Below are 13,441 nucleotides of genomic sequence, written 5' to 3' on the forward strand. Positions count from 1 at the left end.
GCTGTGTCAACTGACTGACAGTTCAGGGTCCACAGTATTCATATCACAGTGATTTAATGGCTTGTTTTATTGATATTGTTGTTACTGTAACCAGTGTAGTCGCAAAACGTTTTTTTGGAGCAATAGAAATCAACTATCAGTGATTTATCTATATGGCAAAGGATTTTTTTGGAATGACACTCAAGGACACCTGAAGAAATGTCCAGTTTCTCTCTCAATAAAACAACAGACATGACAAATACAGACCATGTAGACATTTTTAAATGTGGGATCACTTTGATACAAGGGAGGAACTGCTGTGAACGCACGCCATGCACGCATTCTGTGGCACGTCATCCAAACCGGAACCAGGGTAACACTTTTCATTTCCCTACTCTGCAAGAGCAAACATCCTGCTGCTAATGCCCATCTGAACCTTGGAAAAGCTGCGTGGGACGTGAATTTCATGCAAATATATATTATTGTGGAACCAGTCTGACAACCACTGTGCTGCAAAACATCAAGCTCTGCACAACAACACTCCCTCTACCTTTACTGAAGTTTGCAACTCTGTTTGGGACGACCTCCAGCTGTGGGCAGTTCTTGAGGCCGCTCAAGACTGACTGACCCAAATCATCCTCATCAATCATCACTACCATCTGACATCAGACGCCTCACCAACGACAAGGAGTCACAGCCATGACATTAGAGAGGTTAGTGTATATATATATAATAATGTAATGTTGGTCAGCTACTTGGTACGACCCCCGAAGGATGTTATAAATATTGAAATGGCCCTTTACAGGAGAAAGGGTCTCCACCCAAACAGTGTTAATTTCGTTAACGAAACTGTGACGAAAAAACTGTTCGTCAACGACCTTTTTTTTCAGGACTAAGACGAGACGATGACGAGCTCAAAATGGATCCTCGATGATGACAATGATGACGAAATGTATGTTCTGTTTTCGTTGACGAGATGAGAGGGGACGAAAATGCTTAGTCAGTTTAGATTGAATTATACTTTTCTCATGACAGGCGTAGGACGGAGAGGATGAACGGTTCTCGAGATGTGACTGACAGACAGATTTCTCTGAAGAAGGGAAAGAATAAGGAAATGAATTCAGATATTACATGAGTAAAAGTGTCAAGAGTGAAATGTTCTTTTATGAATTTCAACACTATGATACCACCTGCCACCAGGATTTCAATTTTCCAATACTTGTATTCGCCCAATTCTAACTTATTTTGAAGAGAGAAAACATTTTGACTAAAAATCGACTAAAATGTCATGACGACTAAAACAGTTTTCAGTTTTCGTCGACCGACACCATGAAGGGTAAACATGACTAAAATGTGACTAAAACTAGTGAGCATTTTAGTCTTAACGACTAAATCAAAAATACCTGCCAACATGAACACTGCACCCGAATAACAATGGGAGGTTCCGGTGATCAGAGCTGGAAGTCAAGCAGAGCGAATGAATGCAAGGTTCGAGAGGAGTGAAAACAAAAAGTGGCCGGGGGTTTCGACCTCGGCTTCTCCCCGACCACACGAGCTGTTCCATACGAGAGAGACATCTCATCCATAGAAATCCCTGTACATGCAGCGCAGGTGTGCAGACGAGCTAATTAACGTAGTAGCGTCACCGATTTAACACAATGTCATCTGTGTCGCAATCATTCGCCGATAAAGTTCCCTGCAGTTGCGACAACGGTTTGGAACTGGATATAACAGTTAATATGACCGCAACTGGTCTACAAACAAATCTACAGAATAAGATACAATGTCTAAAAATTAAAAATAAAATCAATCAATCAGCAAGTGCAAATGGAATTCCCATACAATCATTTGCACCTGACCACCAAGTCATAAAAAAACCCCACTAACCTTCTCGTGTTACTCTGTCAAACTGCCTTTGTGCGTGTGTGAGTGTGTTTTGTCCTGTAAATCTCGTCGGGGCAAAATAACCCTCGACGAAATGTTTGGTCAACTGTCCACAACGCGAACGCCACTGGTTAATGTGTAGGCGCACGAGACCACAGGAATCGGTTCAGACCTCTGGTGAGTGTTCAAGAGTGTCGGAAAGCGAGACTGCAGCGCCCCCCCGCGGCCGGAAGCGGACACAGCACCCAACAGAGCGATGGCGCTCACTGCTGTACGTCCTCAAAGTGCGACAAATGAAAACAAACTAGGACGAGCCTGCTCCCCACCACCATGACTAAGTTTCATACTACTGCTACTTATAATAATAATAACGAGTCGGTTGACCATGCCCGAAACCCCTAAAACATCAACATTTTCCTCAGTTCTGATGAATGTGCAAATAATGGTTTAGCGCCTCAAATGTGCGATTTATTGGCATCATAATAATAATAATAATAATAATAATAATGATAATATTTTTTGTGATTACAATAGGTCCCCCACCGCTTGTTAGCGCTCGGGCCCTAATGCTGATGATTATGATGACACTAATAATAATAATAACAACAACAACAATAATGATGATAATGATGATGGTGAAATATATAATAATAGTAACGGTGATGATTATGATGTTGATGATAATAATGATGATAATACCAATGATGATGATGATGGTGATGATAAGAGGTAGAAGAAGAAGTATAAGACTAAAGAAAAATCAGAAGAAGAAGAAGAAGAAGAAGAAGAAGAAGCATGAGAAGAAGCATAAGAATAAGAATAAGAAACATTTGGATAAAACAAATACAAAACCAATTAAAGAATAATTCCCTTTAAGACAGGGACAACTGTGCCACTGACTGCTAATCTGGAGGTTTGGTGTCACTGCAACAACAATGTGACCAGTTTCACCTGTAAGCCGTTTAGAAGGAGGAATTTAAAGGGGCACTGCCGGTTTGATTTCCATCACAGCCTCGAGTCAGATGTCCTGTCCTGCTTTACAGGTAACTCTGTCCCTGCGACAGTAGTCGAGGAGAACGCCGATGACCTGATCGCTGGGGATAAACATAGGTGACCCAGGCCGTGCTGTAATCTGGCAGTGAGTGTGAGTACATAATATTAATAACCCATGCTGAAGAGTATCTGAGTCAGAGTGATGATATTTTTGTTCCACACAGACCTACAGTACTTACAGCTGCTGTGTGGACGCCATTATTGTGCAGTGTCACCGTTTACCCTGACTGTGAAGGCTAGTGGTTAACAGTGATTCTATCAGCAAGTACCTGCAGTACAATCCTATATATACATTTTGACTTTCACCACGCTATGTGACAGTTGATAAAATAAGGGCTAGAAGAAGAGCTGTCATGAACTTCATGAATTAATTCAATCAAATCATTTGACATTGAGCTGAAACTTGATGTTTCTTTTGTCAGAGAGGAATAACAATACGTATAATCTGAACAAACTCAACAAAGTAAAAAATTCCACAGGGTCTACAGAGCAGTTATATTCTTTTGTATCTTTTTTTCTTTTCAACAGGAATAAGTATTTTCTTCACAACTCAAACTTTTAGAGTTGCCTTCAGGCAAGCGGCTACCCGTCCACACCCATGGCTGACGGCAGCATTCCGAGCTTTAAGGTAAGGAAACAGGTTTAAACCTACAGGTGTGACGGTATGCTGGATGCATAGCCTCTGCTGTAGAGAGCACTGGGCTACATGCCAATCTGAGTGAAGAGCACCTACCCTCAACTGCTGCACCAGCTGCAGCATCTTGATGGCTCCTTGGGTCCCCGACTCTCAGAACCCCACCCTGCTGCTCCGCACTGAAGATATTCCAACGCTGCCTCTTGTCCTCATGCTGCCGAGAGCAGCGCTGGAAAAGGCCTCGAGTTATTCAGCAGTTTCCCTTATTATCCTGACAACGAACACATGAGAAAGGGAATCCCAGCAGCTGTTACAAGTCTGCTTACTGTCAGCCTGAGTGAGCCTTTTCTGAGGCCACTGACTCAGAACTCCAATTCCCTTCAAACAGAATAATGTCCCACGTTGTCGCCATGTTTTGGGACAAAGGACACGGCGTCCACTCCGTCCACTCCGTCCACTCCGTCCACTCCGTCCATTCCGTCCTCTTCTATTCCTCCAGGTGCAGCCTGCTCAGCAGAATCCACTTTCCCAGCTCACGATAAGTAGCTGGAGCTTTGCTTGTTTTCTGACCCTGGATGCCTGAGCAGTAGACAGCAGGCTCAGGTAGAGATTAGGGTGGACCTGTGAACACACACACACACACACACAACTTTCCTCTCTCTTGAAAGAAAATTAAATTTGGAGTTGGTTACTGTAAATTGTATCTTGTGATTTGTCCATTTTCTTATTCGAACTGTTGATTAGAAAGATTAACATTTAAAAAAGATATTGCATACTATATTTGGATTTGAAGCCCTGTGTTGCTCTGACTTCCTTCACTACTGCTTTATACACACAACAAGAATGACAGGTATTCAGCAAAGTTCACATTTACAGCCACTTAATCCCGTCCAGACACTGGCTGAACCGTGTGTGAACCGAGGGATGCAGGTAAAACGTTAAAGAGGGAATTAGCTCATTCTGAGTACAGCGTGCCAATATTCCGGGACTCCTGCTGTGTTAATGTGCCAGTTGTGATACCGAAAAGGTTGATGGTGCAGGAGCAATGTATCAAAGAAAGCCAACTTCTTTAAAAAGACAAAAAAGGAAAATTAAAGAATTGAGTCTTCATGTATTTGGGATATTTAATGTCGCTAACTGTGAGGAATAAAAACCAACATAAACTATAGTAGAAGAAAATACAGTTCTCTTACCACTTTCACACAGTGCTGTGGTCGCCCGCCACTTCCCAGTACTGTAATCTGGGATTATGTGACAAGCAACCCTCTGCACAAGACGGTACAGTAGGGGATAAAGGGCCGGTCTAATCCCAGCCAAGTGGAACTGATAAGGAACTGAACAGTGGGCCAGCAAGAGGCGTCATTGTGAGAGAATCATCATATACAGTAAACCAGTGTTCCAGAACAGCAGGAAAGACCATGACTCATCTCTCTCAACCTGCAATCACTACAGCGGTAGTTTGGGCACGCAGTGGAGTCGGAGACCGGATGACTACGATTCAAGCACCTTCGATGCTGATTCAATGCAGTTCTGTTGTCTGAAATGCAAATCACAAAGAAAAAATGGGAAAACACACGGGCAAATTAAAAAAACACAAGGAAAAATAAGAAAACACAACACCAAATCAATAAAAAAACCCAGAAATGAGATAACACTGCAGAAAATCACAAAACACAGAGGCACATTTAAAAACATAATGACAAATACGAGAACGTTATTTTTCTGATTTGTGCTTTGCTTAAGGTGTTTTCCCATTTGCCTTTGTTATTTGCACTTCAGGGCCATGTATTATCCGGCCATGACCTTTGACCTCTAGATGGGGGAGTGGAAAAAGACGTCTTTCATTCGGGTTTACACCAAAACTGAAACAATAATGATGTGAAGTATAACAAAATAATAATTAGTGAAAGATATTATAGACAGGTAGTAGGTATGTAGGTCGGTTGGTAGGTAGGTTATTGATTGATTGATTGATGCATTGAACCTCATTCTGAAATGTCCCTTGTGCTCTATGTTGTGTGACCCAGGCAGCCGACCTGGTTATCCAGCTGTCCTCCGCCCTGCAGACCAAACCAGACGTCACCGGCTTCGGCAGCGTCTTCACCGACCACATGCTGACCATAGAGTGGAGCGCGACTGAGGGCTGGCAGGCTCCGCACATCAAGCCCTTCGGCAACCTGTCACTCCACCCAGCCTGTTCGTCGCTGCACTACGGCATCCAGGTGCACTGGCCACACTGTGGCCTCGCTCCTTCTACCTTCTCCTTAGTTAAAGTGGACTTGTGTAAGCAGGGAAGCTGAGAAAGTAAAAGTAATGAATAATTATTAGGAACCATTACTTATCATTCCAATTTGAGACCTGGAAGGAATTTTAGTCTACATATAAAAACTAAAACATGGTGGGTATTTTACAGGCTATTTCCTGTGATGCTGTTTTTATTTAGATGTATTTAGACTCTTGTTGTAGGACTAAACCTGAAATCATTTAATTTATTCCCAAAAATGTAGTGGAATTCTTTTTTGGGTTATCCGTTTTTTTTTTAATGTTTGTGCTGATATATGATATAAATATATCTGCGGGTGTGATATATTTATTAACACAAACATTATCTGATTTGAATCCAGCTTCTCTTCTTTTGTCCTCTCTTCTCTTCTCTTCTCTTCTTATTACGGCGTAAAACGAACATGGCGGTGCGACCGATGCTTGCAGCGGCCTCTGCTGACACTAACGTTTTTATGAGCTTACAATTTAAAGTCTTCTGTCTTGCACTGATTTATTTACTGACCGGTGGATGTGTGAAACACAATTCGTATTCATGTGGGGGCATAAAAATGACAAATAAAAGGAATCTTGAATCCTGAATCTTCTCTCCTCTCCTCATCAGCTGTTTGAGGGGTTGAAGGTGTACCGCGGGGATGACCACCAACTGCGCCTCTTCAGGCCGACGCTCAACTTGGACCGCATGGCCAACTCCGCCAAAAGAGCTTGCCTGCCTGTGAGATGAATGAACGGAACGGTTTGACTGGATGGACAGACGGTGCAAGGGTAGGTGACCGTGAAGAACAAACCCACAAAAAAAACCTCTCTTCTTCTCACAGGCTTTTGACCAGTCAGAGTTGCTGGGGTGCATCAGGCGACTCATAGAGATCGAGCAGGACTGGATTCCTCACTCGGGCCCAGCCAGTTTGTATATTAGACCGACATTCATAGGCACCGAGGTGAGGAGGAAAACGTGATGCAATCATTTGTGGAGGGTTTATTTCTTTTTTCGTGTAAAATACATTTTGATGCGCCCATGGCAGCCCACTCTGGGCTTGAAGAAGCCCGCACATGCCCTGCTGTATGTGATCCTGAGTCAAGCTGGCTCTTACTTCAACAATGAGGCGGAGGGCCTCTCCCTGTGGGCCGACCCAAAGTACACTCGGGCCTGGAAAGGAGGGACGGGAGACTGCAAGATGGGAGGGTGAGTAGTGCTTTTTCACTAGTTTCCACCAGTACACTCAAGTAAAATATCAGAAACCCTACAGATAAATTTAAATTTCATTCATTATTAAAAAGTTATTGTCGATTTTTCTGACATGAGCTGGTGTTTAGTTGTATGTAGTTTATTATTCATGCATCAACAATCGAGCTTTTGACAGTACTCCTCCAATAAAGGCGTCAAATATTCACTGTCCCTACACCTACTCCTGTGTAACATTTGCGTGCACCGATGTAGACAGTACAGTAACTGAGTAAAGAAACGAAAGAAGTTGCAACTGTTTTAAATTTGGATTTCCTGCAGAAACTACGGATGCAGCCTTTCCGCCCAGTACGAAGCAGTGGATTATGGGTGTCAGCAGGTGCTGTGGCTGTATGGAGAGGACCATCAGATCACCGAGGCAGGGACCATGAACATCTTTCTGCACTGGATCAATGAGGATGGGGGTCAGTCATCACCAATACCAGAATTCATGTGCATAGTACAAACATCAAATGAAATGTAATATCTATTCATTTATTTATCAGTTGATTTGTTTTCAATCATATATTGTTGTTTTTCAGAGGAGGAGCTTGCAACTCCGCCTCTTGATGGCCTCATCCTCCCGGGGATAACCCGACAGAGCATCTTGGAAATAACCAGGAAATGGGTGAGAAAGGACACACACACACACACACACACACACACACACACACACACACTAGGTGCATGTCTGTGTAGAAATTCAAAGAAGAAGAAATATTTGCAATTACAACAAATGAATCTTGATGTAAAAATCATGGATAATTTTAAATATGGGCTTGATGAATAACAAGTAAAGTAAACTATACCATAGATCACCCACAGTTGTTGCCTTCAGTCACACATCAACACAAGCCCTTCTTACATCTGACTGGACGAACACTTTGCTTCTGATGTTCACAATCCAATATTTTAGTTGAGTAATTCAGTGATACATTAATGCAAATGACAAAACATCTTCTAAACATTTTCTAAATTTGCCTCTGGTCTCTTCGTCTCTTTCTTTCTCCCAGGATGAGTTTAAGGTGACGGAGCGCTACCTCACCATGGGCCAGCTGTGCTCCGCTCTGAAGCAGCAGCGGGTCAAAGAAATGTTTGGCTCCGGCACCGCCTGCGTGATCTGCCCCGTGGGACATATTGTTTACCAGGGAGAGGTGAGTAAGAGGAGCAGACAAAGTCATTCTCCTCAGATAAAATCAACTACTTTGGTCTCAAGAACGAACTTCTTTTGTCAGAAATATAGTTAATGAGTAAATGAGTACAGTATACAATATTGTTAGGCCTCCTCTATATTGCATAGTTTATATCATCTATTTTATATGCAATAAAGGAATATTTCAGTATTTTGGAAAGAATGCTCATTTGCTGTCTTTCCGAAAGCTCGATAGATGAGTAAATATAAGGCTACAGACACACACACAATTAAAAAGAAAAGAAAAGAAATCAATATAATAACCTCACCCCATGGTGAACTCAAAGTTACCGCACTCAGCCAAGAAATAGTTTGCCATGAACTGATTTGAATTATTACAGGTCAGCTTTTCTCAAATTAAACAAACAAGATGTGACGTGTAAACCAGTGAGCTTTAAACGCACCCGAAGGCAAATTTTTTTTTGTCTTCAGATGGAGCCAAGTTCACTTTTCGCCCCAGTCATTATGCCAAGCTAAGCGAACCTGCCGCTGGCTGTAACCTTTAATAGAAAAAACAACAGGTAGTGACAGTGGTTTGAATTTTTGAAAAGCATTTTAACTTCAAGTTTCTTTAGTTAAACTTTCCTCTAATTAATAGTTTGGCTCCTTTTATCTCAGTTACACTGTAAAAAAAAGTTTTGCTGTCTTAAGCATATTTTTTTTCACATTCAAGAATTACATTTTAATCCAATATATAATATACTGTCATATATATATTTACTTAATATTCTCCATCTTCTCATTTATATTGCGACAGTTAGATTGTGTTGTGTTTTTGTGTCTTTCAGAGACTGCACATCCCCTGTCAGGATAAAACCTCACTGCTGACTTCACAAATAGTAAAGGAACTGACAGATATACAGGTTGGTGGATGCGCACGCCCACACACACACACACACACACACACACACAAACACACAAACGCACGCACGCACGCACGCACGCACACACACACAGACACACACACACACACACATGCACACAACCCACAGATGTTTCCTGGGAGCTCAGGAACAGCCGTTTGAACATCTGTGTCCTTTACAGCCCTGTCACCCTCAGGACTCTGTTTTCCTGCAGTAACAGACTACTTCAAATAAAGCCTTCAGTGTTGTGACTGCAGGAGAAAATGAAAAGTAAGAATAGAAAACATCAGGTGGGAGTGCGAGGGGCAGTAGTCACAGTCCTAGATGACAATACCTGCAGTGTGTTTACCTCGGCACATGTCAGCCTTGTTCATTTTTTTTTACAAACCCACAGTAAGGCTTCAGTGAACAAATACACAGACTCACCGACTGAGTAAATTGAAAATATGGTTGACGAAGAGCGAAACCTACCAAACAAAAAATATCCCCTCAAACGTGTAGTGCGCCTCCATAGTTTAATCACAGAACTGTTATGTGAGCAGTTATTACGTAACACAATTAGATCAAATTACCATTTGTTCCCCTCCCACTAGTCCTTATTTATTGAACAAACCACAACATGCATTGTTTTGCCTGCAAGTGAGATATCTCATTAGGTAATAAGTAATGATTTGATAATATTGCCCACAGGCTTCCACCTCTGTACGTTTAAACAGATTCATAACGTCCCTCGCCGAAGGCTTGATTCGTGTTAATGAGTGCGTTATGTGTCGAGGACTTTCTGTTATTGTGCCGTGTAATGAGGCGATTATTAGTCGGGGTGTATGGGCTCAGACGTGATGCTCATTTTCTCTCTTGAAATGAATAAGGACTTCGTGCTGAGATCACAATCAGGCGGAAAGGCCTTCGTAAAGGTTTGTTTTTCCTCTCTCCAGAAATCCATTTATGCTCAACAGTATGAGTTGTGCATGTTTAGCAGATAGCTTAACATAAAACACATAAAACTAACCTTAAAAGTAACACTCAACAAACAAGAGCGCCCCTTGAATCAGAGGCCATGGCAAATGCAAACAATAAAGAGAATTCCATGGCACCGAGTCCTGAGTTGACCTGTACTGGATTAGTATCACTGACGCTGTCGGTGTCTTTCTGTGTCGAGAGCGCCATGTATGTAATGTATTCATAGGCTGTGTATAAAAATGGACATAGTCACGGGGTCCGTAACCTGAAGCTAATGCAGAAGTCCCTAAAACCGGTATATTCTGGAATCACCGACAGATGGCCACTCCCTGGTTGCAATAAGGAGTCAGTTTCTATAGAAGTCTACGGAAAAAATGACTCTGCTTCTCACTTGATTTATAACGTCAGTAAACATTTTCCTGAGGAGCTTATGGTCTCAATCGCTAGTTTCAAGTCTTCTTCAATACAGCACAATGTGTCTTTCCGTAAATCATGGTGTCATTCAGACAGAGTAAAATAGACGATAAAGCGCCGTACGCATCGGGGTGTGGATACCACATTATTGACAGCTGGTACCGTCCAATAGGACAAACCAATGCGTGACGTCACGGTGGGTTGCCACTTGAATGTTTTCCTGGTTTACTGCTTAGTGAAAAACGTTGAACCCTGTAGACACAATCTCAATGCTGAAACTGTGAACTGAAAAGCGCTTCCATAAGTTTAGTTTTCAGTGAAGAACTGCGTGAAACGGAATGTATCCGTCCAGGAGAGTTAGCGTGAAAGCTCGACGTTTCACATCCATCGAGACCTGTTTGAAAGTTGTTAAATCTGTGAATCAGCTTTCACAACCTACTTGTAGGTGTTGATCGTCTGGTCTTTTTTTCTGTCGCCATATGCTGCGCTTGGGTTTTTCGACTGTTACTACGTATATTCTTGATTGTGTAAAAATTGAAGGAAGTTCTGACGCTTTCAGAGCAGAATCACTAACTTATACTGGATTTGCATCGGCTGCTGTGACAGCCGCAGGCCACCAAGTCCACTAAGTTCACCACTCAGTGTTAGATAGTGGATTTGGGTCTAAGCTCCCGTCTTCCTTTACATCCTCGAAACACTTTTATCAGCTGTTGTGGCTTATCTCTTTAACTGGCATCTTTTTCTCCTTTTTTTTCCTTTGTCTCCCTCTCCTTCTCTTGACTTCCCATCCTCTTCTGCACTTGTTTTCTCTCCTCTTGCTGGTCAGTCTGAGAGGCAGACTATTAGCCTATCTGCTCCATCCATCATCCAGGCCCCGTGTGCATGCGTGACGCGCCTTATGAATGCGTTGACCGCATCTTTACGTGCGATAACATCCTCCTTTGGTCGACAGAAGAGAGAGGCAGTTTGTCAGCCTAATGGCGGAGCGTGGAGAGTTGGGAGATAGGGGCAAGACAAACTCCTGGATTCTCTCATTAAGCTCGCTGTAATTGCACAAACCCAATTATTGCCGCAGCCTTTTGTGATCTTCAAAGCCAAGATGCTGCAAATGAAGCCCCGAACAAGTGGGAGAGGAGGTGGATGAAGATTTGCGGGGTGCTGGTGGCGACGGCGGTGGTGGTGGTGGGGGGGGGCGGCAGCAAAGCCTAATGAACAATAAAATCGACAAAACACTGGAAAACGCTTCGCTCCTTCCGCAGCGCTGTTAAATCTGTTGACATTTCATTTGGAGGGAAGCAGCACAGTGTTATCCCCCCCAACACACACTCTTCCCCCCCTGCCCGTCTTGAAGACAACATTGTGCAACAAACAAATGAGTGGTCTGAGGCAGCAGATGAAAGATGGGTTTGCTAAGTCGCCCTGCTGTTCCTCTTTCAAGTTAATTAGAAATCACATTCTTTTGTTTCCCCTTCGCAGGCGTTTATTTACTTTCTCACTTCGACCATTAGAACAAATTTGCGACATGAGACGCAAATAATTGGATTTGTCTCCGCAGCTGTCACGGATTTGGGAACGTTCTGTTTTGATTTTGATTATGGTGCCTCTTCCTCGGCTGCGTTGTGTTTCTGTCGGAGGCTGAGTTTGCAGATTTGCTCGCGGATATTTGATTTCATTTTTTTGATTTGTGTTTTTGTTCGCAATTAAGCGGCGGCATTCGAGAGAAGTTTAGCGCCTAGCGACACGAGGGATGTTTTGCACCGCCCCAGTGGACCAAAGATTGTCAAGTGACCTTCTCATGACCTTTGCTCTCTTTCAGAACGGCCGGACAACCAGTGACTGGACCCTCCTGGTATAGCTGTGATACTGTAAAGGAGAATGGCACGCACACATCATTATCATCATGTTGTTATTGTTTGGCAAACGACCAAAGACACACTTGTACAGTAATAAGCAAACAATGTACGTGCAATATTTACAGTGTAGCTGCAATATGCTGAGGAGCCAGAGTTGTAGCCAAAAATGGCTCCGCTGTGAGTAAGTCATACAACTTTAGCTCAAATTAATGACACAGAACACAACCGTCCAAAATAATTAACAAAAAGTGAGCAAAGTTCTCATGCAATAGCGCACAATAACTTACAGTGTCTCGGCCACCGTGACTTGCTCTGCTGCTTCTCGTCATATTTTCCGACCAACATCAAGGAAACTGCTGAAGCTTTGATACAACGTGAAGAGGAAAATAGAAGATATTAAGAGTTACGGAGAATTTCACATTACTTATGTCAGAGTTACAAAGCAGCTATGAAGGGAATTGGGTCTGGATTAATTGAAAAATCACAGTTTCTCAAAGTTTCTTACATTTTAAAAGACATTTTTATGTGGTGTGTTAGGAGGGAAATTTTTCTTCTCAGTTTTAGTTGACACAATATACTGTACCCAAGTCTTTTTGGCTTTACATCACTCTGCAGTTTTCGTTATTCATATTCAATGATGATCATTTGTTATGGATTTTGGAGATTGGTTATGAAAGCAGTTACATTTTGTTACATCTTTGAATCAGTAGTTGTGGACAGAATACTATCCACAGTCTTGATACTATTAAATAAATAACAAGTGACCTCAAGTTTTGTCAATGTTCTTTTAGTAAATTATATCACAAACCAGTGTCAACAACACTCATGCCGATAACTTTCACATTTGTCGGACTTTGGAGAAACAATTTCACGATTTCGGAACATCAGATTTAGACCTGCTGGAAGGTGCATTTAAAAAAAAAATCTTTGGATTTATTCAGGCTGGCTGTATCCACCAGTTTCCAGTCTTAATGCTATGCTAAGTATAGCAGGCTCATATTTAACATACAGACAAAAGAGTGGTACAAATCTGCTCGTTTAACCCCCTGCAAGGAAGGGAATAAGTTCATTTCCCAAAATGTTAAACTATTGCTTACAAATGGACCA

The 13,441-nt window shown here is 42.3% G+C and overlaps 2 protein-coding genes across 8 annotated transcripts in view; one reads left to right on the top strand and one right to left on the bottom strand.

Moving 5' to 3' along the window:
* The window catches only part of LOC118319197 (lymphoid-restricted membrane protein), a 32,488-nt gene extending 30,471 nt beyond the window's left edge, over positions 1-2,017 (bottom strand). For 5 of the 7 annotated variants that reach the window (XM_035649418.2, XM_035649404.2, XM_035649428.2 and 2 more), the window contains exon 1: positions 1,867-2,016. The gene's annotated coding sequence lies outside the window, so the exon portion shown is untranslated. Of the gene's footprint in view, positions 1-1,866 lie in introns of all 7 variants that reach the window. The other 2 variants (XM_035649398.2, XM_047335971.1) reach the window with 1 other exon arrangement.
* On the top strand, positions 148-13,104 carry bcat1 (branched chain amino-acid transaminase 1, cytosolic). Its single transcript, XM_035649513.2, has 12 exons — positions 148-692; positions 2,907-3,007; positions 3,445-3,544; positions 5,578-5,772; positions 6,435-6,545; positions 6,649-6,768; positions 6,853-7,013; positions 7,335-7,477; positions 7,595-7,680; positions 8,066-8,206; positions 9,033-9,107; positions 12,298-13,104. The coding sequence occupies exons 3-12, from the start codon at positions 3,515-3,517 to the stop codon at positions 12,334-12,336; spliced, it is 1,101 nt and encodes a 366-aa protein (XP_035505406.2). The 5' UTR covers positions 148-692; positions 2,907-3,007; positions 3,445-3,514; the 3' UTR covers positions 12,337-13,104.
* Positions 13,105-13,441: the final 337 nt, after the last annotated feature.

The sequence above is a fragment of the Scophthalmus maximus genome, chromosome 12, assembly GCF_022379125.1.
Source record: "Scophthalmus maximus strain ysfricsl-2021 chromosome 12, ASM2237912v1, whole genome shotgun sequence".
Taxonomy (NCBI): domain Eukaryota; kingdom Metazoa; phylum Chordata; class Actinopteri; order Pleuronectiformes; family Scophthalmidae; genus Scophthalmus; species Scophthalmus maximus.